Here is a 25,355-nt window from a genome sequence, read left to right as displayed (position 1 = left end):
GCGCATCCTGCTGATATTTTTTTTTTAACATTTCCTAGTAATGGCTTCTTTGATTTGTGGAGACAATATTGTGACTAATTGTAAGCAGACCTCTGCATTCAAGTGAAGGTCACAATTTGATTTTGGAAATCAGAATTCAGCAGTTCTCTGCGCATTTGCATCTGAACCTATAATCTTTGCCATACTACATTACTTGCATAAAAATTCATCCAGGTTTGTGATTTCAAGGAGAATAGAATCAGTACACTGAGAGAAGAGTGAGAATGGGGATATCATGAGGAATTAAATACATCTTGAAGGCTTGTCAAGAAACAAAAACTGAGTTAGCTGGGCTGTTTTTCAGATGATGAGCAAACAGAACAGTGTTGAAAGGTGATGTGGCTACCCACAGGACATTCTGCTGACAAAGGAGCAAAGTTCAAGGGGGACTGCATGGCTCAGGGGATTTGTAGTGGGTTACAGAGCCTTTCACCTCTGGATCACTTCTTGGAATCTGGCTCAGGGCATTTCTCATAGGAAGTTACAATCAGCTGGCAGTCATATGTGAAATGGAGGGGTGGCCTTAGGCAAGTATCTGTAGTGGACAGGAGCCTGTCACAGAAACCACCAGTACAAGTAGCATTAATTGGCATGTTGGAGTAGGAAAGAGTCCCTGTAGTATACACAAGGCCATGGAGCAGCCCTTGAGAAGCTGCTATAAATTAAAACAAATAGACACTGGGTACTGCACTGGCCCTGGGTACACCCCAGAATCCCTGGACAACAAAGGTGCTTAAATTCCTCTCACTCACACCCTCCCCTTGCTCCTAGGGGCTGCATTTCTGTGCCACACCCCCTAGAGATGCAGCAAGAATTCCAGCCCAATTATTATTATAGCAACTAGAAAAAGAGAGTCAGTTTCAAGACTGGCATTAGGATTTTCATCTTCAGTCAAAAGGGACTGGAAGAAAAACAGGGGAGATGTGATTCTCTTTGTGAAAATGAGGTGTCACGTAGGAGTGCTAGTAAAAGACTGGACTTCATTTCCTAGCCCCAAGGGGCAGGGATACAAGACATTAAAGCCATGTCAGAACCCACTGATACTAATTGCCTTGATTCTAATTTCCCTTGCCCCAGTTTTACAAAGATGTAACTCCACTGTCTTCAGAGGAGGTCCTTCACACCAGCAGAATTAGATCCTCAGTCCACAGGGAGAATGGTGACTGTGGAGTATATCTACAGCACCTCCTAGCTGTACTAGATATATTCAGCAAACACAAATCTGCTAGTAGCAAGGGAAGAGTGAATCTCCAGGAATAAAATGGCAGCACAAATTAAATGGGTGGTTGAAAGTCCTACAGCTCCACTCAGGTCAGCCGAATAGTCAAATAATCAGGGAGGAGAGAAGATCCCTAACCAGACACTCTTGGTCAAGGCTTGGATAATTAGCTAGGCTTGCCTTGTGATTCCTAGGATCCTTTGCTGTACAAAGAATCTATCAAGTTTATTGATTCTATTTGTAAATACTCGAGAGGCACTCAGAGGTAGAATGATATTGATGGATGGACAGAGCCAAGCTGTGATCTCACTTACAATGGTTTTACTCTGGCGTAATTCAACTGACTACAGTGGAGTAACTCCTGATTTATAACAATGAGAGATGAGAATCAGGTGTAGATATGCCAAATCAGTTCTTGAAATAACAAATACTGGAAAGGGGTTCAGTATGTTATTTGGTTAAGTTCAAGCACAATAGCTTTTAGCTACAATTGTATACATCTGAATAGTGTTACCAAAGGGCATCTCTCCCAACCAATATTTGACGTAACTGCATACAACTTACCTTTGAAGTTCTCTCTTTCACAAAAGCCAGACTTGTCTTTTTAGGGTTGCTCTGAAAGGGCAGGTATCTTTATTGAAATGTAACCCTTCTGCCGGGCCGAAACGATAGCAGCAAGGGCCGGGTTCAATACATAGGGGTCCCTTCCCCACAACATAATGCAAACCAGCTCGAGCCCCCTCCCAGTGACCTGCGAAAATCTTACACACACCCCTGGGCGCCTCAAGGAGGCAATACTTCCCCTCTCGCAAGCACAGAGTCTTGGTGTAGCAGAAAAGGTTTAATTACATAAGATAAACAACAACAAGCATTAAATCTGGAAAATACCTTAACTAGAGATCATGGGTCAAACCGTGAGCAAAGACCCACCCCAGCAAATTGGGCCGTGTCCTTCTTTCTGGGCCCTTGAGTCCAGCAACCCCCACAAATCACCCACAGTCCCAAAAGTCCCACAATCCAAAAGTCTCTGTCCCGGGTCAGTGCAGCCCCAGAGTTCAAGAGTCTCTTTGCAGAGGTCCCCCTCCCCAGCCTGGGTAGAAAAGGGGCACCTTCCGTGGTTCGGGGCCAACTGCCCTGCCTCTTCGTGGGGTTCTGCTTCCACCAGCCGTCCCTGCAACCGCTCAGCTCCGCTGGCTCTGTGGGCTGCTCTGCTCTGCCAGCTGCTCGGGTCCACCAGCTGTCCTGTGATCTGCTCCGGCCGTCCTCGCGAGCTGTTTGGCTCCACTCACCCAGGGCTGCACAAACTGCTCCACTCCGCTCTGCCAGCTGCTCTGCTCCACGGTATTGCTTCAGGCTCCCCCACTCATTAGCACAGTACTCAGTGCTCTCAGCTCAGCAAGTCCAGCTCAGCAAGTCCAGCTCTTTAGTGATTTCAGCTCTTAGAGATTCCAGCTCATAGTAGGGGAGCCCCAGTGAGTTCAGCTCAGTAACCTGTATCTAGATTCTTAAGGGAATCAAACATTAACTCTGACATTCCACAGTGGAGAGAGGCACAGGTGGAACTGGTGCATCTGGCTCACACAAGAAGCCTGCACCACCCAGTACAGATATCTGTCCCCAGCCTCTCTCCTTCCAATGGGTTTTGGAACCCATGTGCCCCATCTAGCAAGCGCTATCCAGCTGACAATGAAACCCCCCATCACAAGACAATTTTGTAGTTCCCCATTTACCCAATCAGGGTGACAACATTTCATTCCTCCTGCCCCAATAACAACGAAATTGGGGCTCCCACAGCTGCGAAAATAACCATCCCATGCTGCTTTGCGGTATGCTAAGTGGGGTGGGAGTGCCCATGCAAATAACCGAAATACCAATGCAACACTTTCCGCACTCCCCATAATTTACCACCAGATGTCAGGGTGGGGCTCATCCTGACTCTGCTTACAGAAATGTAAAGCGCCCTGCAATGCCCATCATCAGGTAAGAGTGAGTAGTGGAGGGAACTATGTTGGATTTCAACACTTGAGTTATCAGAAGCAGAAAACAAGCAAGTTTCAGATCAGGTCAGGTAGCATCTGAGGCATTAAAAGGCTCATTAGTTCAGTAGGTTTATTAGGATTCACATTATTGGAAAATATCTGTTTCTATATATAGAATTTTTAAGATGTTCATCAAATGCACAATCAGTATCAAGTTCAGTGTCCCAGGGTGTTAATTATTCATCACCGGAGAAGGGTTTTCCAATCAAAACCCATTGTCCAGCTCTTCTCAGTAATGAGCAGAACGGGCTGCTTTTCCTTCCAGCCCATCCCCACTTCCTCCCAACCACTGGCGGAGCTGCCTGTATCTATAGTGTGGAGAGTGCTTTGTCACTCTGAAGAGGATGACATCTGGGAAAACCTGAAAAGGGGTGGGGAGGGGAATATTTAACTACAACAGCTGCATCCCATTCAGCTGGCTTGTCAAAGTACATCCTGATTGGAATAAATTACATTGAAGCCTTCTGAACACTGGAGGGAAACTAGGTGTTTACAGCACACCACCTTGTTGGATCAGATCCAAACCATGACACATGTCACACAAAGTTGCCCTGGTGGTGATAAACACAGATTCCTATCCAAAAACGTGAATGCAGTGCATTAGCGTTAAAATTTGGATCATCATATTGAATGACAGCATCATCACAGCAAGGTCACAATTCTCCAATCTGTTACACTAGTTTTATGCCAGTGTAACTCCAGATTTATAGAGTTACACCTGGTAAAGCTGATGCAACAAAGTGGAGGATTGTGCCCTAAAACTATATAACTACATTACTGGAAACCAATTTTTTTAATGTACAATGCAGTTCTACTCTGAAAAGAGATTCCTTCCCCCCCAACCCCAATATGGCATCTTAGGGTGTTGTTTACAGCCACTCGGTGATGCCAGATCAGATTACAAGTAAAAGATGACATTAAAAGAAAACTAATCACTAGCTCAACAATGTCAGGGCAGGAACTGAATTTCAAGCTTTGTTGGAGTTATTTTGCACTTATCACTATTATTAAAAATTCTGCATATTGAACTTGGTTATCAGTTATGATGATGACGACATGTGAGCCAGCATAGAACCCAATTCTCTCTGCCAACAGTAAAAATGTAATCATCAAAATCAATAAATATAACTATACCTCTAAGGGAGCTAATCCGTTGCTTAAGAGGGTGTCATTTCCATGTGGTCCCTTTTCTGACTACATAAGTGCATTTCTACACAGCATGCATTTCATTTAATGAAATTTGACTGAAAGTCAGAAATCGAATGTCCACAGATTTCTTGTGAGGGAATTAAGAAGAGATCAACAAACTTGTAACCTTAGCCAGGATTTGAACTTGTGTATCAAGTGAGCATACAAACTCGATGACTCAAGTAGCCCTACAACACCAGGAGCTTTAAAGGAAAGGGTCTTTAATCTTTGCTGATGCATGGTATTACCTATGCAATGAATTAGTCTCTCCTCCTATTGCTCTCCATCTCAGGAGGAGATTTCATTCTCCATTCAGAGCCTATCATCTTACTCCCAGGAACATCACAAAACAGACATGACAGATGTTAATCGCATCACTTACTGCACTGGAAGACACTCAGCTATTACTGCGATGAGGGTGGTATAAGAACCTGTACAGAATAGATTAGAAAAAAGATACTTCACAGTGCCATCAAGTAGTCAAGTCTCCTCAATACACCTAACGTGTTTTGCAATTTCTTATTCCTATCCTCTCTGATACGGATCCATCATACCATGGATGTTTCTGTGTTTTCCCTTTAAATCCATAAACTATTTTTACTTTGTATACTTGAATACAAACCAGTATAAATGATTTGTTAAGATTAAAACAATAATGGGTATGTTTGTGCTTACTCAAAAGTCTAGAAGGCTGCTAACTCGGTAACAGTTTGTCACCGGTCCTTTCAGCCTGAAGCTCAATTACTGTAGAAGAAGGAGCATTCTCAGCATTTCACCATGTCAAATAGAAGATTAATGGCAATTATCCGGCTGTCTCTTCCCGCTTCCATGCTCACTCAGACCAGTGTAATATTCAGACTCGCCCCCTACCCCTTTCTACACCCAGGGCATCGTCAAAAGTTCAAATGCCCCCATCTTCCCACCCCCCCACCCAACCAAACTCTTTTGCTTCAGCTCAGTCAAAGGGTTGCTTGCTTCATTTACAGATAGGCAGCTGAACAAATGTACTGAGCTGTTTGCATTTAAGCAGAAAATGACACTGATTGTCACTAAATATAATGAGTGCCGTATGTACGTTTCATTGGAAACGCAAGCTCAAATTAGCCTGTCAGAATTTCACTGTACCCTGATGCCAGCTTGTCAAATGACACAATTAGCTCAAAAGAATAAAGAAAAGGCTTGTCAAAGGCATCAAGGCTTTCCTCTTGCTCAAGTCCCATCCCTTTGCTCACTACCTTTATTAAATCCAAATGCACTTCATACTTGCAGTTAGGTAAATGCTGTCTATGTCTCCCCTGCATCCCCCCCCTGCTCACCTCCCTCCTCCCACCAATCAGTCCCCCTGTCATACTTTAAAAAACCATCAACTCTGTGAAGAGGGAAGGGAAATAACTTCCTTGAAAGCCTCAAAGTTTGGTTTTCTAAAGGTGAAGGGGATGTTTAATGGTAGATGAAATCTTATCAAAGACTGAACCCTAGTGCTGTGCAAGGAAAACCAACAACAACAACAAAAATACCAGATTTAGAGCCAAACTGGAGAGCACAGAGTTGAAGTACAATAAATGGTGATAATCGTCTTATTTATGAGTATCTCCTTCCCGACCAAAGCACACAGGAACACAATATATCTTTTGTCACAGCTTCAGAATTCTCAGAGAATAAGGAATCGAGCTCAGAATTGGTATCTGCTGCCTCAAAGGGACAGCAGCGTCGAGCACAAAAAGCAAACTCGCTAAACCCAATCACATCGGAAACTGGCTTGGAGGTTGGTGACCCTGGAGTTGCAGCTAGATCTGCAAAGAAAGTAGTAAGTCTAGATGCCTTCCCAGCAGCAGCACCTTCTTCCTCTCCTGCCCAGTGCTCTCCACACTCAGAAGTCCCCACACAATCACCACATTCTCTTTGGATCCCTGAACACTGATCTGATCCTGGGTTAATGTACTTCCTGATATTGTTGCTTGCTCAAATGAAAATGTGGGCAATATTTCAAGTACAGGAATTATTTGTTCCTGAGGTCAATATTTTCATGTTTTTCCCCTCTGAGCCAGCATATAGTTGTAGTGAATAATCAGTTCTATGTCTCCTTTTCCTAAGCCTGAACTACAAAGCCTCATTACAGTACTAGTGTTTAAACCAGGATCTGGACTCTGTTCTGATAAACAATGTTCATGGGGTCCATGCCTTAGGTGAGAGCGCGTCTCAGGCAGAGTCAGTGGAAGGACACACTCAAGGAAGCACAGGGAGTGCTGAGCAAATGGACTGGAGCCTCTGGGATCCCTTTCTGTCCCTCCAAGCAGCCAAGAGAGGTGGAGTGGAGAAGAAAAGTGTCTTGCATTCTCTCCCATTTGCCATTGGCGAAGAGAGGGGAAATATTGCCTCAAAGTTGCAGAAAGGCACAAAAACAGTGGTATCAATGTCTTGACATTGAATTGTGATGTTCACATTATAGTGTTGCATCAGCATAGGAGATCACTGTTTCGCCATGGCAAAATGTCATGGTACAAGCACTGCACTGGAGTGTCAGCACGCCACCCCAGGGCTGCCTGACTCCTGGAGATAACTGTTGAAATGCCTCTCCAGCTCTCTCAGCAAACCCCATTTCACGCAAACCTCCACCCAAATCAGACGTTAAAGTTGTACACTCTAAAAATCTGCTCAGCCAAGGAGTACAGTAAGGTCTTGTCTTGACTATCATCTAATGCTATGATATTACATTGTGTTATCTAGCTCAATCTAACCAGCACCTTTGTACTTTAGCACATGCTAAATTGAGCAGATTAAAGTCTAGGATCCCCCTTAGGCTTTAACTTGACCAGTTTATCATGTGCTCAAGTACAATTTGCCTTGTCTTGACTAGAGTTTAGGAAGGCATTAATTAGATAGAGCTAGATAGCATGAGCTAACACACTTTTAAATCCTAGTCCCAGTGAAGCCTAACAGTCTACATTGCATCCTTAGTTGTGCTTGAAAATTGAGGTTGGGTGTTATAATTTGCCTTAGCCCAGTTACCATACACCCCCTCGAGCACTTTTTCTGGAGACACCCATGTACATAGGGCTAGAGTCTAATGAAAGACAGTCCCACTCCTTGGATCTGCTATTGGTGTCTGCACTACTGTACAGCAGTATCCTGTTACAAGAGTACCATCTAAGGGTAGCTAAACAAAAACTTCAGCAGCGCAGAGTAAGAAACAGAAGAACATAACTAATGCTCTAGCACTTAAATATTAATTAGACAGGAATGGAACATGGAAAAGTTTAAAATAAATGCTCTTGGTGGTATTATTAAATGTTAACTTTTATGTATACTAAATCATTTTGTAGCCTGTTAAAATAGCTTTGTTGTGGCCTAGGAAATGCATAATTAATATATTTTTTTCTAGCCATTGGTGTTTAATAATTAAATAGCTTGACTAACATTTAGATGCGAAAAGAACAAAAGTCCTTTGAAAAAGCCTAACATTTCATAAAGAACATTACTGAATTGTCATTTTTTAAATCATTTATTTTAAAATAGCAAGCACCAGTCTCTTTGGGCCTTTCTGAAGTCCAGTGGGGATGGGAAAGAGGGTTTTTTTGGTCAACTCCTGAATTCCAAAATATTTCCTTTTTGAATGGACAAACTAACTACATGGAAAAGCTGAATCAATATAGAAAAACTCTCTTACAGAGTAGCTAGATAAATCTGATTGGAGATTTTTTTGCCATTACAATTATATTTAGCATCAAGCAAGAATAAGACTTTTCTTAATACTACTACTACTTATTTAGAACTTTTCACCATAGATCTCAGAACAGTTTGAAAAGTGAGTATGCATAATTATTCCTGTTTTATAAAGAGAAACTGAGACTTAGATAGGTGAATCGACTTGCTCAAGGGCACACAGCTGGTCAGTGGCAGAGATGGGAAGAGACCCCAGGTTCCCTGCTAGTTATTTTTATGAAAAGTATGAGAGGATTCTGGAACCTTTGAAGATGAAGGGTGAGGAAATCTATTCTTCCTTTCCAAGGTAAACACCAAAAGTGTAGCTGTCTACTGCTACTCTTTGTCTCACACAGCCAAACACTCCCATCTCTCCAATTGATCACTGCACTGATTTAGGTTTTCCTTGTAGTCTGTTTAAATAGCTACATGTACATGCAATTAATATCTCTATCACCTTTTTCTGTTAATAAAAATGTACTAAACAAAACAGAGTCCCTGTCCCATGGAACTTACAGTACAACTGAAAAAAATAGGAACAGGACACAGTGGCATGTCAGTAGTGGACACAGGGTGGAACAGGTGGATTATTGGAAAGGATTTAAAACAGGAAAGGGAGAGCATTTGAGGAAGAAAACTGAGTAGCTCTTTCTTGCATAAGACATGATATGAAAGAAGGTACCAAAGAGAAGACTCAGTACCTGTTGAAGTCAAGCTTCTATTGACAAAGGAATGACATGCAGATCAAAGTTCAAGAAGATATTTTTCCGTTTGCTTATTTTACAAAGTATGAGAGTATTGCCATTTCATTTTAGTCAGAAAGAAACAATCTGAGCTCCAACAAATGCAGTGATGTGGCTATTTATGCAGGTACACTGCTGCTTTATAATAAGCGTTTTTCATCAGAAGCAGCAGCTAAGCTGATAACTGACTAATGCAATTAGTGGTGAATCATTTCCTCAAAGTTTGGTAAATAAGTATAAAGTATGTTTTACTGGGCAACATTCCTTCTGAGCAATAATGTTCTGTGTACAGAAGAAGAAGCCTGGAATTGTATGTTAATGAAAATTTCATATACGCTACATTGTTCTCAAAAGCTCACAGAAAAAAATCTGCAGCCTCAGGGAATGTGTCAGAGGGGGTTTAAAACTACAACAGTTTTTGCCTATTGCAGTGTTCAAACAAATGGCATTTTGTAACCTATGTACAGAATAAATATGAAGTTGCTAACAAAAAACTTCAGCTCCAGTTCAGCAAAGCCACTTAAGCATGTGAGTAGTTCCACTGAAGTCGATGCACATGCTTAGTGGATAGGGCCTTAGAGAATGAAGTGTCTTTCCTCTTAATAGATAACTGTGGTTAAAAAGAATTGACAAACAATTTTACTTCAGTCCCTAAACTATTCCCCTATGATCCTGATATATTCTACTCTTATCAACCACTTGGCAATACTCTTACTGGAGAGGACAGTTCTGACACACTGCTGTTCAACTTTCTTCAGAAATTTCATCTGTCATGTTTCAATCAACCAAAACTTCAGCCTGTTTTAACTGCAGTCTGCAACCTAGCATTTTCTAACCTGCTAAGATTTGGGCTGTACTGCCATCTAATGGACGTTTTGAAAGAAACTTGGAAAGTGAAGCTAGCAGGAGGTGCTGTAACATTCAAAGAGGATGAAATGGATTTGATATGCATTGTTATACATGCTGTATCACAGACTGACCTCTGAAATAGGTGTTGCTGTATCATAATAATTAGTGAAGTAAAAAGTGCAGCATACTTAGATAAAAATCAACAGGATGTCAACCAATTAATATTCAAGATCCATTTAGTATAAGTTAATAAAATCATTTTCCACAAAATTGTATTTAATACACTAATTTCTCAGAAATCTGTGAACATATATCCAGTTTCATTTGTAGTACAGTTTGCAAACACTATCTGACCATTGAAGATTACATAATCTTCAGACTTCCCCCGACAGGTACTAAAGGCATCTCCCACAACAGGTAGTCATAAAACAATTAGTTCATTCTTCTATAGTATATGCAAATATTGGCAAAGTGTAGCACAGTCAAAATAAACAGACACAAATCCAAGGTTTCAGTATGTAGCACTTTTCACAGATAAAACTTCACAAAAATGCTACAAAGAAGATGAAGTTTAAAAACAATGGAAAGTATTTCAAGAACATTTTCTGGGATGTGCAATTTTTGGGCAAAATTCCTCTGACATCAGAGGAAATTCTGCATATGGATCAAACACTGAAGACACAGGAGATATTTGTAGTGCAGATGGCAGAGGAGAATTTTCCCCTCAATCTCTGTGTAGACTCCTAACAGAAGGCAAGGAGATGGTGATCTAAGCCCAAAAGAAAGTGGAATACTGGGAGAAAACACAAGGAGGATGGTACAGCGGGGAGGAAGTTGGGCAATTGGCTAGTTATCTTAGGTGCCTGTACACAAATGCAAGAAGTCTGGGAAAGAAGCAGGAAGAATTGGCAGTCCTGGCACAGTCAAGGAACTATGACATGATTGGAATAATAGAGACTTGGTGGGATAACTCACATGACTGGAGCACTGTCATGGAGGGGTATAAACTGTTCAGGAAGGACAGGCGGGGGAGAAAAGGTGGAGGAGTTGCATTGTATGTAAGAAAGCAGTATGATTACTCAGAGCTCCAGTATGAAACTGGAGAAAAGCCTGTTGAGAGTCTTTGGCTTAAGTTTTGAGGCGAGAGCAACAAGGGTGATGTTGTGGTGGGCATCTGCTATAGACCTCCAGACCAGGAGGATGAGATAGACAAGGCTTTCTTCGGACAACTAACAGAAGTTTCCAAATCACAGGCCCTGGTTCTCATGGGGGACTTCAATCACCCTGACATCTGCTGGGAGAGCAATACAGCAGTGCACAGACAATCCAGGAAGTTTTTGAAAAGTGTTGGAGACAACTTCCTGGTGCAAGTGCTGGAGGAACCAACGAGGCGCCAGGCTCCTCTTGACTTACTGCTTACAAACAGGGAATAATTGGTAGGAGAAGTAGAAGTGGGTGGCAACCTGGGCAGCAGTGACCATGAGATGGTCGAGTTCAGGATCCTGACGAAAGGAGAGCAGCAGAATATGGACCCTGGACTTCAGAGAAGCAGACTTTGACTCCCTCGGGGAACTGATGGGCAGGATCCCCTGGGAGGCTAATATGAGGGGGAAAGGAGTCCAGGAGAGCTGGCAGCAGAGGTGAAAGTGAGCCAGTATGGGCCGGTACTCCGTACCGGTAAGAACCCGTACCAGCCCATACCCAGCCCACATTAAAGTGCTGCAAGGGGCAGTGCTTTAAGGATGGTCCTTTGCCATGGCAGCACTTTAATGTTGCTGTGCCCCCCCCACACACACACATACACATTGGCGGGGCCGCCAACAGGGGGGTGGCGCAGCAACATTAAAGCGCTGCTGTGGCAAAGGACCCTGCAGTGCTTTAACGTCCCTGCCCCTTTTGCCCCTCCTCAGCTGCTGATGGGCGCGGGGGGGGGAAGGGAGCAGCTGCCATGGGGCTGGCAATTTAAAAGGGCCTGGGGCTCCGAACGCTGCTGCCGCTACTGCAGCAGTGGCATCTGGGCTCCGGGCCCTTTAAATCAACACGGGAGTCCTGGGCAGTGCGGGTCAAGGGCTGGCTGGGGGATGCTCACCCCCCCCCAACCCCCTCCTTCTGCCCGAGGCCCTGCCCCTTCCGGGGGCCAGAGCCACTTCCCCTCCCCCTGTACTGGTAAGTGTCCTCAGTTTCTTTCACCCCTGGCTGGCTGTATTTTAAAGAAGCCTTATTGAGGGCGCAGGAACAAACCATCCCGATGTGCAGAAAGAATAGCAAATATGGCAGGCGACCAGCTTGGCTTAACAGGAAATCTTTGGTGAGCTTAAACACAAAATAGAAGCTTACACAGATTACTAGGGAGGAGTATACAAATATTGCTCGAGCCTGATTACACCCCTACATGAAGGCCAAAGCACAACTGGAGTTGCAGCTAGCAAGGGATGTGAAGGGTTACAAGAAGGGTTTCTACAGGTATGTTGGCAACAAGGTGGTGGTCAGGGAAAGTGTGGGATCCTTACTGACTGGGGGAGGCAACCTAGTGACAGATGATGTGGATAAAGCTTAAGTACTCAATGCTTTTTTTGCCTTGGTCTTCACAGACAAGATCATCTCCCAGACTGCTGCACTGGGCAGCACAGTATGGGGAGGAGGTGAACAGCCCTCAATGGTGAAAGAACAGGTTAAAGACTATTTAGAAAAGCTGGACATGCCCAAGACCATGGGTCCGGATCTAATCCCTCTGAGGGTACTGAGGCAGTTGGCTGATGTGATTGCAGAGCCATTGGCCATTATCTCTGAAAACTCAGGGCAATCGGTGGAGGTCCCAGACAATTGGAAAAAGGCTAATATAGAGCCCATCTTTAGAAAAGGGAAGAAGGAAAATCTGGGGAACTACAGACTGGTCAGGCTCACCTCAGTTCCTGGAAAAATCATGAAGCAGGTCCTCAAGGAATCCATTTTGAAGCACTTGGAGGAGAGAAACTTGATCAGGAACAGTCAACATGGATTCACCAAAGCAAAGTCATGCCTGATCAACTTGATTGCCTTCTATGATGAGATAACTGGCTCTGTGGCTATGGGGAAAGTGGTGGATGCGATATATCTTGACTTTAGCAAAGCTTTTGATATGGTCTCCCACAGTATTCTTGCCAGCAAGTTAAAAAAGTATGGATTGGATGAATGGACTATAAGGTGGTAGAAAGCTGGCTAGATCATCGGGCTCAACAGGTAGTATCAAGAGAAGTGCCCCAGGGGTTGGTCCTGTGGCCGGTTTTGTTCAACATCTTCATTAATGATCTGGATGATGGGATGGATTGCACCCTCAGCAAGTTCGCGGATGACACTAAATTGGGGGGAAAAGTAGATATGCTGGAGAGTAGGGTTAGGGTCCTAGAGTGACCTAGACAAATTGGAGGATTGGGCCAAAAGAAATCTGATGAGGTTCAAGGACAAGCGCAGAGTCCTGCACTTAGGACAGAAGAATCCCATGCTCTGCTACATGCTAAGGACCAACTGGCTAAGCAGCAGTTCTGCAGAAAAGGACCTGGGGATTACAGTGGATGAGAAGCTGGATATGAGTCAACAGTGTGCCCTTGTTGCCAAGAAAGCTAATGGTATATTGGGCTGCATTAGTAGGAGCATTGCCAGCAGATCGAAGGAAGTGATTATTCCCCTCTATTCAGCACTGCTAAGGCCACATCTGGAGTATTGCGTCCACTACCTAGGGAGGTGGTGGAATCTCCATCCTTAGAGGTTTTTGAGGCCCAGCTTGACAAAGCCCTGGCTGGGATGATTTAATTGGGGTTGGTCCTGCTTTGAGAAGGGGGTTGGATTAGATGACCTCCTAAGGTCTCTTCTAATCCCTAACCTTCTATGATTCTATGGTAAAAAAAAAATCAGAAAAAACAAGTGGAAAAAATATTTTTGGTAGCATGCGAAACAACTGAAAATGAAAATGTTGACACAGAGGAATATACCATAAACCAGAATCTGACAGACACCCTTATTCATCTTGGATAAGTTGTTATTCTCCAGGTAGCCACAATGAAATCAATGAGAGAAGTAAAGAAAAAAATAAATTCACAACTAAAATTCTAGGGTTTGTTTTGTTTGTTTTTTTACTTTATTTTTCAAAACACTCATCAGTCAGTATAACAGCTAGTGAACTGCCCTTATAAAGGGACATCTGTAACTATAGTTTTAAAATTAAAGTTTGATTCTCAGAAATACAGAGCTCAGCTCTGAGAAATTGAAGTATTTCACACTTTCCGAGGGTCGCACCATGTGATAACTGTACCTGTAAGCATAGGTACAATCGAGTTATTAGTATGAGAGCGTCTACAAATGAGATCATGGGACTGATTTTGCTAATGTCCAAGGTAAGCTTTAGAATATGCCTAGTGTGAAATAGAGGTTTTCAGAAGTCTGAGCAGACTCAGACTGCTCTGAGTGCCGATGCCATTAATACAAGCACTGAGCCTTCTCTCCAGACAAACCTGATTCCTGAGTTCCTTAGTAAACATTCCAATCTGAGGTTTCTCTTCCAGAGCCTGGCCTCCGCACAGAACTGCTATTGACTTCAATACACGAAGCAGCTGCTGGACCCTATTCAGCCTCAGAACACCCATTTTTATTCGACAGAGTCAAAGGAGAGAAAGAAAACTGATTATAGCAAAGGGGAAAGAGAGGTGTCATTATTATAACTACCGCCTAGAGAGAACAAGGATTACAGGGATTTTTTTCTCCAAAGGTTATAATGAGGGCTGTATGAAATTCAGATGCTTTGGGAATTCAAACCACAATATTCTTCATAGGCCCATCCAACTGCTGGACTTCTGCTTTGAGTTTCAGATTCGAATGAACACCTAACACTTCATTCAGCAACTTTGCTGAGAGAGGGTGCGAGCAGCCCTTACCTTATTGAGAGAGGTGTTTCAAGATCCAGATCTGAACTCTGCAGACCAAGCGCAGATCTAGTTCAGATTCCAAAACCATAAAGTGGTGCAGCATCACTCTAAACCAGGTCCACATTCACTCAAAAGGCTTGTGAACTTTAACTGGGACATTTCTAGGAACCTGAGCTGAGTTTTCTGTTTCCAATAAAACCCTAGAAGAGGCAAGTCTCACCTGGATTCAGGTTCCACTGTGAACAGTTTGCACAGCTCTCATTATGTATGATACATGATTTCTACAAACATTGAGGGCAAGTCTAGGTCAAGACAAAACATGAAAACTTCACACACCCTTCTCCCCAGGATCAATCTGTCTTGCTCCTTGGGGCCCTCTTCTTCCGCATTATCCCTTCCCTCTCATAGGACTCCTTGACCTCTCCAAGTTTTCTCAAAGATTCTTACGCTCAGATTCTCAAAGGTATTTAGACACCTAATTCCCACTGTTTCCCATAGAAGTTAGAACCTAAATACCTTTGAGGATCTGGGCTTCAGTTTCTTAATGACTCCCTGCTGTGACTGGGTCCCTCACACCCAGCTCTCTGTAGCCTGCCTGAACCCTAAAGCAGAGCTACATTGTCTCTAATTGAACAAGGACTAATTAATGTATACAATTAAAACACAGTAACCTGGAAATGGCCTGAGACATTGCAACCAAACATGCTGGGAGAGAGATAGCCTCCTTAATATAACACATGGCAAGATCTAAGGTGAGGGATACTACTTTGAATCCTTGCAGCCAAAACTCCAAGTATCAAACACGATTTCCTTCTATTCTAACATATTAGTTGACAATTTCCTTCAAACCAATAAACAGCGGGCTATTGCACACCAAGATATAGAGAAAGAAACCAAAAATCAAATATTTAAAAAGCCTAAAAGGTACTAAACAAAAACAGAAAAGAAAGCATGATTTGACTAAGAGTTCAGCCCTCAAAGGGTCTTCATTTGAGACATTCTTTGTATAAAAGAAAACACTCTTACCCAGCACAGCAAACTGGCTGATTATATTCAGATCAGGTGCTTTAACCAGATGTTACATATACGCTCATCAGCATAATACATGGTTATTGTGATAATCATGTAGATATCAGATTCTGGAAGAACCAATATCTGTGAGCAAAATAGGTGCAGTGGGTGTCATTACAATTCCGACATTTACTATTTGTAGTAAGCATACTTATGTTATTTGTGGAATTTCATTCTAAGTACATGGGGTTTCTGCAGACCATGTTGTAATGGTAAATACTGAAATACTGTGCTACAGTCAACTCCAATGGCTTGAGTTTCTTTTACCCTAGGGTCCACTTTTACCACTCTGGCAGCATAAAGGGGTCTTAAAGTGGCTCTAAACTGCGCCTTAAGTGCGTGTAAGGACCCTCTAAGCTGCCAGAGGGGTTTCAAGGGCCCTTCGGTTAAATGCAAATCAGGCCTTGAGTTTTTTAAAGACAATATAACTGCAACAATATACCTTAAAATATAGACTCGCACCAGCAGTCACAGCCTCCAAAGTTTGATAGTCTGCTTGATACATATCTGAGGACAACTCAGTGAAGGAAAAGGGTGACCAGTCCACACAAGCCACTGTGGCATATATAATAATGGCTGCGGTTGGAAAGGGTCAAGTAGAATTAGTTTCCAGTTAAATTTCTCCTCTGACATAGGAATAGTTTTGACTGGTTTCATTTTCTGTATTTTCCTCATACTAGATTAAAATCAAAGCAACAATAACATAAATGTGCACAGTCACTATTTTAATCTAATTCCAAAGGAAAGCTGCTGCTTGACACGAAGCCCCAACTCTATTAAAGTGCTACTTAAAAAACAAGAACAAAATATTAGTAATTGCGTAAAGATAACCAGATTTCATAGATGATGCAAACATAATAGGATGAAATTTAATAGTGAAAAGTGCAAGGTCATGCATTTAGGGATTAATAACAAGAATTTTTGTTATAAACTGGGGACGCATCACTTGGAAGTAACAGAGGAGGAGAAGGACCTTGGAGTATTGGTTGATTACAGGATGACTATGAGTCGCCAATGTGATATGACTGTGAAAAAAGCTAATGCAGTCTTGGGATGCATCAGGCGAGGTATTTCCAGTAGAGATAAGGAGGTGTTAGTACCATTATACAAGGCACTGGTGAGACCTCATCTGGAATACTGTGTGCAGTTCTGGTCTCCCATGTTTAAGGATAAATTCTAACTGGAACATGTACAGAGAAGGGCTACTAGGATGATCTGAGGAATGGAAAACCTGTGTTGTGAAAGAAGCCTCAAAGAGCTTGGCTTGTTCAGCCTAACCAAAAGAAGTCTGAGGGGAGATACGATTGCTCTCCATAAATATATCAGGGATATATACCAGGGAGGGAGAGGAATTATTTAAGCTCAGTACCAATGTGGATACAAGAACAAATGGATATAAACTGGCCATCAGGAAGTTTAGACTTGAAATTAGATGAAGGGTTCTAACCATTAAAGTGAAGTTCTGGAACAGCCTTCCAAGGAGAGCAGTGGAGGCAAAAGACATATCTGGCTTCAAGACTAAGCTTGATAAGTTTATGGAGGAGATGGTATAATGGGATAGCCTAATTTTGGCAACTAATTGATCTTTGACTATTAGTGGTAAATATACCCAATGGCCCATGATGGGACACTAGATAGGGTGGGATCTGAGTTACTACAGAGAATTCTTTCCTGGGTGTCTGGCTGGTGAGTCTTGCCCACATGCTCAGGGTTTAGCTGATCGCCATATTTGGGTTTGGGAAGGAATTTTTCTCCAGGGCAAATTGGCAGATGCCCTGGAGGTTTTTCACCTTCCTCTGCATTATGGGGCACGGGTCACTTGCTGGAAGATTCTCTGCACCTTGAGGTCTTTAAACCACAAGTTGAGGACTTCAATAGCTCAGACATAGGTCAGGGTTTGTTACAGGAGTGGGTAGGTGAGATTCTGTGGCCTGCGTCGTGCAGGAGCTCAGACTAGATGATCATAATGGTCCCTTCTGACCTTAAAGTCTATGAGTCTATGTCCAGACTCCAGGGCTTCTAAACATTAACTATAGCAAACAAAAAAGGGATTGAAACCCCATGATTTCTTTAGGTACTATGGAGTCATCCGTAAATATGTAAAGCATGTTGGAAAAAAGCAGGTGCGTCTCTGTGCGCTATGAAGCAACAGATCTTATGTGCTATACTGGTCGGGGGGGCTGGAACCAGGTGCAGCAGCACCCCCTGGCTTGAAGTGATTTCCATCATATACAGGGTTTACAGTTTTGTTCAATGGCTCTCAGCACCCGCACTATAAAAACTGTTCCAACACCACTGATGCTGGTTTTATTTCTTTTGGCAGATCTTCATGGGCATACGTTTCTGAATGGCGCTTCCACTTCTAGCCTTTTCATAGGACAAAGCCTAATTCTGTGTAATCTCACTCACGAATAATTCTTATAAACTCAGTGGCACTACTCGCATGTGCAAAGACTGTTGCGTGAATAAGGGTTACAGTATCAGCCCTGGCACAGTGTTTATATTTTTGATTAGACATAGGTTGTACATATTCATTTATTTAAATGGCATTGCCCCTGGTTGTCCAATCCAAAATGCGCTTCCAGAGCCATATGTTTATTAATGGACATAACAGAGCGGAGTAATAAGTTTGCATGTGAACTAACATACTGATTATTCCCCTTTGTGGCATTGTGCAAGCATGGATCTGAGAGAACTGAACTTCTTTTGATCGTTAAACTAAATGTTACCATCCCGGAACAGCCTGTGCTTTCTGTTTAATTCACATTTTCTGATGCTACAAAAAATGTTGATTGAACTGAAAAAGGATCCGATTGTAATTTCTGTCAAATCCTTTAAAGTCTTCTTGCCCAATCTGGATTCTTTTTACACTCCTCAAATACATTGGGCCAGACTCACCACTGGCTTATGTTGAGTTGCATCCTTTTCCACCACTGGTGAATTTGGTTCACTCAAGAAGCAGATACATTTCCTGTCTCTTCTCTTCACTTAGGGCCGTCTGAACAAACTGGAATGCATTGCTTTGAAGTTTTTGTGCTCTGCTCTCCAAGTAATCACATTTTTTGCCCTTTTTATTGACCTCAGCTTCTCTCTCTCTTTATTAATCATAACCATATGGACATGATTTATAGTGGATGCATATGAACACTGAATTTTGGGACCTCTGGAATAAAGCAAACTATTATCAGGCTATGCTGCCTGAAATGAAGTCAATTTTAAATCATTACTGCTACTTAAATTAGTCTTTCCTTTCATTTTGGGCTTAATTTTCAGCCAATATAATCATCCTCTCCAGGCTTTCGAACATTAACTTCTCTGACTTGTATTTTCTATGTTAAAAACCCTCATCAAGATTAAAGATGAGCATGAAGAAGAACTGAAAATGTTTTAATTGTGTTCTGCTCCTAGGTTAATTTCAAGGACCGCTAAGGGCAGGTATACTAGGAGAGAAGAAATACAGTGGTCAGGGACTTTTTGCATGACCCCTTAGACAAGCAATCCATTATACAGTAAGTGAAATCCTATGCAGTAATTGTTCTGCCTGTGGTGCTTCATTTTTTTTTTAAGTATCATAATACCTGTAAAATAGCAACTCAGTGAACATTATAGAGAATTGCTACTCAGGGCACTAGACAATTCCACTAGACTACATGCTACTAATATCTGAATGACACAGGGAGACTTATGCTGTTCCCCCTCAGGGAACTGAAGGATGGATGTATACATAAAGAGACCACCCCTACAATTCAGACCATTTTGGCTTATGTTACTGTGGTAAATTTGGTGGGAACACTGTGATGCTCATTTATAAGGGCATTTGAAAAAAAATGAAATGGAAACCACTCTGTGTGCACACACACTTTCTAGAGCTGGTCAGGAAATGGCCTTTTTGCCATAGAAAATTTTGACTTTTTGATAAAAATTTAAAACCAAAATATTTCAATTCAGAAATGCAGCTGCAGAGCCTCATGGTGGGAGGGGAGAAGGGTTGGAATTCAAGTGCCTCATGTTCCCAATTTCCTCTATAGATTGGGCTCCCTGGTCAGATTACACCTGCTATGATGAGAGGTTGTATCATGGGAGAATCTGCCCGTGATGTACAGCAATCAAGGTAAAATTTAACAAAAAAACTTATTTGAAGTTTTACATTGCACAGGTATAGTGGTGGCTTTAGAAAAGTCAGAAAGGTGCTTGTGACAGGAGAGGAAGGCAACCTTTGTTTTGCATTGAAACAGTATATATGAGAAGATACAGATGGTCACTTCAAAAATACTATATGCTTTTCAGTGCAAGAAGGAACATTTAAAGCTTAAAAAAAAAGGCAAATAAAACTGGGCATCTGCAGAATTCTGTCCAGTCGTGACATAACAATCCTATGTACTATTAGTATTATGCTTTATACGTAAGCTTCAATTTACTTTAAAAGCTTGTTTAAAAGACTGCATTGCATAGAAAGAAAGGCATTGTTGTGCCACATCATGCTAAGCATTTATTAACAACTGTCCACCAATGACCTCTCAGAAATTGCAAGCTGCACAACAGGCTAAAGTAGGTGTGAGGGAGTGACCTCACAGCAGCTTGTGTCTTGTAGCAGCCCAAACAGGCTAGAGGCGCAGTTGGCGCTTCTCACAGTGGCCTATGGCTGGTCAGCAGCCTAGCAGACCAGAATGGAATGCACAGAGGCTTGAAGCAATGCAGCAACCTAGAAAGCTTAAGGATATAAACAGCCTAATACAGAAAGGTAAGAAGCCCTTACGTTTAAATTGAGTTAAGCAAGCACCTCACAGAAACCTTTATAAAGGGTGCTTACCCCCACTGCACTTGAAATTCAACCGGTCCAAAAAGCAAGGTGTTCTCTGTCCAGTCAGGGAGTTTTTCCTCTAAGAAAAAGAAGCTACAGGACAAATAAGTTTTGGTTTTTTTTAAATGTTTAGTTAATTCATAGGCAGCAGGTTAGTTGGAGGGAAGGCACAGGACGTAACAGCACAAGCAGCCAGGTCAGCCTGAAGTTCACATGTAGAGTTACATTTTCAGAAGTGCCTACATGCCTGAGGACCAGATTTTTTTTTAAATCAATTGGAGTTAGGTGCCTAAATACCTTAAAAAAATCTGGCCCTTAAACACTTAAATCCCCCTGAAAGTCTATGAGACTTACGAACTTCTGAAAATTTACCCATAGTGCACATGATCAGAGGCTTAAAAGACATATTAACAGAATTACACTCATATTACCATATGCATAAGCTCATCTGTATAGTCACTCCCATGATGATAATTCAATATCTAGTCTTTCGCTGCATGCACAGAGTGGTTTTATATGTTGTTTTTAATTTACTTTGTTAACAGTGTCCCTTCATCACATGTTTATCTTTTCCCTAACGAGACTGGTTGTTAATTACAGAATCTTACTATTATCCACTTCATGCACTCAGTTTATTGGAAAATAATAAAAAAGATTGAATACACCAAATGTTCTAGGTTAAATAATTTAATCACTTTGGATAATGGCTTAATTAACTAGAAAAACAACACTGGAGAAATGTGTGCCACATTTTGATTGTCTGTCATGTGTCCAGATTTGTAATGACTTGAGATAAGTGTCCTGCTTCCTGAGAGCTAATAATGGAGAATTACTTGTCTTCTAATTCGACTTCTCTGAAGAGGATAGTCATGCCAGATTCTCACACTTCTGTCTCAGCCCCCTGGCATGAGAAAGACTGAGCTCGCCTAGATCTAAAGGACTTTTTGTTCCTAATGGTAATGGATAGGAATCTGAGCCTCTCTGTCCACCACTGATGGTCACATTCCATCCTGGAACCTTAACCCTTGGAAGCTTCCATACAATTCCTAATACGAATGGGAAACCAAAGCTTCCCAAAGAAAAATAAACCAAGCACAGAAAATAAATGAACTGACAATTGTAAAACATGAACAACAAAGTGCACAGCCCCACCTCCACATCATGTGGGTTGGCGAGTGAGAATCCCGCAGAATGAATCTTCAGAGGAGGAGGATCACCAGGGAAGTAATGTCTCCTTTCTGAAGATACACCCAAGAATGAATTTGGACTGGGTATTCCTTAGTGGATTCCCTGTGGGGTTGGCCAGAGACAATGTACACCACCTCAGCCACACGCCAAACTTTTCCATTCACACCTCTGAATTTTGAGTTCCTCTAGTGGGCTCTCCTTTCTGGGGCGTGGGGGGAGGTGATCTGTGCACAGAAGGCCTTTCCATGATTGAGACCCTGGGAGATGACTTGGCCTTAAATTAGGAATTCAGGGTCTGGGATTAGAAGCTCTTCACTTTCCTGTGAGCAATTTGCTGATATAATGCATGATCAGATAACCAAAAGCTTCCCCACATCATCTCCAGTGCCACAAGTATGAAATATACAGGATACTAACCCTCAGGAGTGAAATCCTGGCCCTCAGTGAAGTCAATAGGAGTTCTGCTATTGACTCCAACAGGTCAGAATTTCACTGCAGAGGTGTTTGCCAGAGATGTTTAAACTTAAGAAATGGGGTGTCCAAGTCTGCAAGCCCGTCATCATTCACCCTCGTTTACAAAACCGCCACAACTCTTGGGTATATATATTTCATGTCTGCTTCGCTTACAAAAAATCCTTCATAGACTGCTAGGACACTGAAACATGACCAGAAGGGGGAGGCAGTGCAGCTGTTGAAGGTGAAGAATATGTTGTCAGCAAAAGAACTGCATCAAAATCTGCTTCTGAAAATAAGGCTTTGTTCTATGACCACTGGTCTTCCAATCTGAATGGCTCCATTATGCAAACTGCAGTGGATCACATCCTGAGGGTCTTCTCTCTCTGATCCTTCAGCCAGATGGGAAGATCAAAGCTGGTCAGCAAGTTTCCTCAGTCCCACCAGTCCTGCTGACAAACTGGGCTGGCCAAATGAGCCCAAGGCAATAGGACTGCTAATATAAGGATCACCAAAGCTCTCACTTGTGTTGCTTGTATTTAAGGCTAGCTCACTGTATGTTTGTGTATAACACTGAGCATCCAAGAAGCTTGGGGTAGGAAGAGAATGACTAGTTATTTTTCTGATTCAACTTTTGTATATAATGCTATAGGTGTGAACGGCATTTATGCAGTGTGGAGGCACAGCCCCTAAGGAGAGCTTGCCATGGTCAGAGTGTGGCAGCTAGCAGGGGAGGGAAGGCATGCATAGATACGACATAGTGTTGCCAAGATGCCACTGTGAAAACCACGTTAGTAGTACCAAAGGTTGTTTTCTCTCTCTTTTTTCTTTTTCAATTAATTTTTATGAGTAAATGTATCTGGAATAAAATAATATTTAAACTTTGTTTATAATTGAAAATCAGTGTGCTGGAAAGCAACACGTCAAAGAAGGAAATGACAATTTTACTGTTAAACAGAATTCTATCAGTTTAACAAAAACCAAAACAGTACCTCTTCGAAATCTAATTAAGAGGCCTGCTCTCCTTGAACATAATGAGTAACATTCTATTTTAAGGACTCAGTGGAAAGTGCTAAAGAGACCTTGAGAGTTTGCTAGTAGAAAACATTAATCATACAGTCGAAGGAAGACCTAATAAAAGGCATTCTGTATCGAAGGTACAAACACATGTGGAATTAAATCTCAAGCCTTCATTTTGCGATAAGACAATTTGTATTCTAAAAATAACATGCACTTCACTAGCTAGTATCATTTATACCATAGACATGTTAGGAAAGGAGGATCTCATATCCAAGACCATTGAAATTAATACATAGACTCAGCATTTAAGGTAAAGAATGAGTTGTGGCTGTCTATATAGAACTTACTAAACACTTCTAAAATGTCCTGTTCTAACATATTCAGGGGGTTGTTTAAGACCTGCAAGGGACTCTTCAGAGACGGGATCTACTCTGATTGTCTGAAAGTTTGGGTCTGGGACACAGATGGGAACTTTTATCTTACTCCTCTACCATCCATTACTCTTGCTTTCATGTCTATGCTGCCCTTTGTGCCTGAAGCATACATACTGTCCCCATCCAACAAACTCCCCAGTCTTCCTTACTCTTCTAAATCCTTCCTTAAAATCCACCTTTTCACATCATTGCTCTTCCATTCTATTCATTATCAGACTCTCACCCTCCTTCTGCTGAGCTGCTGTCCTGGCTCTTATGTTTTCTTTGTCCTATTTAAACTTTTTTTTTCCAGGAGATGGAATGCTACCTATCTAGATTTGCAAAATATCTTGTAAATTAAATGTTACACAAATGTTTTTAATAAATAATAATGTTGGATTTTACACAGAGAATGATCATAGTCTAATCTGTTGCTTATCCATCTTTGTGCCAGAGCGAGAGACCTAGGGGCAGTTTAAGCCTTTTGGGGTTTCTTCTTAGGGAAATAAAGTCCACTAGAACTTTAAATCACCAGTGTATTTCCACCTTCCAAACCTTCTTTTTCTGCTCATTGCCAAAAACAGACCCCCCTCCTTTGTGAAAGGAAAAATATTTTCTAGTGTCAAACCCTATCTTCTTTAATATGGGTGTGCCTTGTAACTTGACATCCAGCATCAGATGAGGGAGGAGAACAGCCATAATTGCAGACTAAAATATAATTTCCTAGGCTACTGCATCTGAGAAATGGAAGGAGAGTATTATACGAGCCACAAGCCTTCCTCTTCCTTCTACAAGCAGATTTACCACTGCCTGGGAAGAAGGATGCTAACAATATATAAAAAGGTTATAAAAAATAGTTCTGAAATTAGTTGGTTACCAGTCCAGTTCTTAGTGAACACATCCACAACAGAAAAACCACCACAACCACCACATTTGGCACTCCTTGTTGGCCATCTTAGTAGAAAGGCACTGCACTGCCATATGTATGTTGGAAAAACTGGAGGATATAGTCTGAAAAGAAAAATAAAATGACTAAGGGACTGGAAGGATTGATTCATAGGAAGAGATTAAGGGCCTGATCCAGAGTCCATGGACATCAATGGAAGCATCCCCTATAAGGACCATGAAATAATGAGGCCTTCCTTGGTAGCATCTTGTGCTGACTGTATACAAATGTTAACAAAAATGGAAGGTAAAGATTAAATATGGCCATGAGTGCCAGGTTAAGTGACAGCTTCTCTTATAAATGAGATGCTGTCTCGCATTTTAATTATTAAAAACAAAAGAAGAGAAAACAACTACTTTGTTCATGAGACTAAACAATTACAGTCCTAAGATTTACATATACTAGAAGGCAGCATACACAGAAGTTAGCACAGAGGACTAGGAGTCAGGACACTAGAATTCCATGCCCATTTTGCCCCTGACTTGCTAGGTAACCTTGGGAAAGTCATTATTTAGTTTCCGTTTGTCCCAGTTTATCCATCTATAACATGGAAGTGTTGTGAAACTTAATTAATGTTTGTAAATTACTTGGAGAGTCTCCACTGAAAGATAAGCACAAAACATTATTATACTTTCAACACCTTGGGAGCACCCATATTTTTTCATAAATGCACTAACAATAAATTCGGAATTACAATTACTAATCTGCTGTAACACTTAGCAAGTTCAAAATGCATATTTTAGTTCATAGAATACCTATGTACACAAGAATGCAAATCAGACTTTA

At 41.8% G+C, this 25,355-nt stretch overlaps 1 protein-coding gene across 1 annotated transcript in view; it reads right to left on the bottom strand.

Moving 5' to 3' along the window:
• Window positions 1–4,822: 4,822 nt before the first annotated feature.
• C3H6orf118 (chromosome 3 C6orf118 homolog) overlaps window positions 4,823–25,355 on the bottom strand; it is a 72,336-nt gene continuing 51,803 nt past the window's right edge. The window contains exon 10 of the mRNA XM_039531335.1: window positions 4,823–4,916. Within this exon, the coding sequence (XP_039387269.1) occupies window positions 4,883–4,916 (34 nt within the window). The 3' untranslated portion in view covers window positions 4,823–4,882. The remainder of the gene's footprint in view (window positions 4,917–25,355) is intronic.

Source organism: Mauremys reevesii, linkage group 3 (assembly GCF_016161935.1).
Source record: "Mauremys reevesii isolate NIE-2019 linkage group 3, ASM1616193v1, whole genome shotgun sequence".
NCBI lineage: Eukaryota > Metazoa > Chordata > Testudines > Geoemydidae > Mauremys > Mauremys reevesii.
The sequence above is the reverse complement of the archived record's forward strand: the minus strand, read 5'-3'. Positions and strand labels throughout refer to the sequence as shown.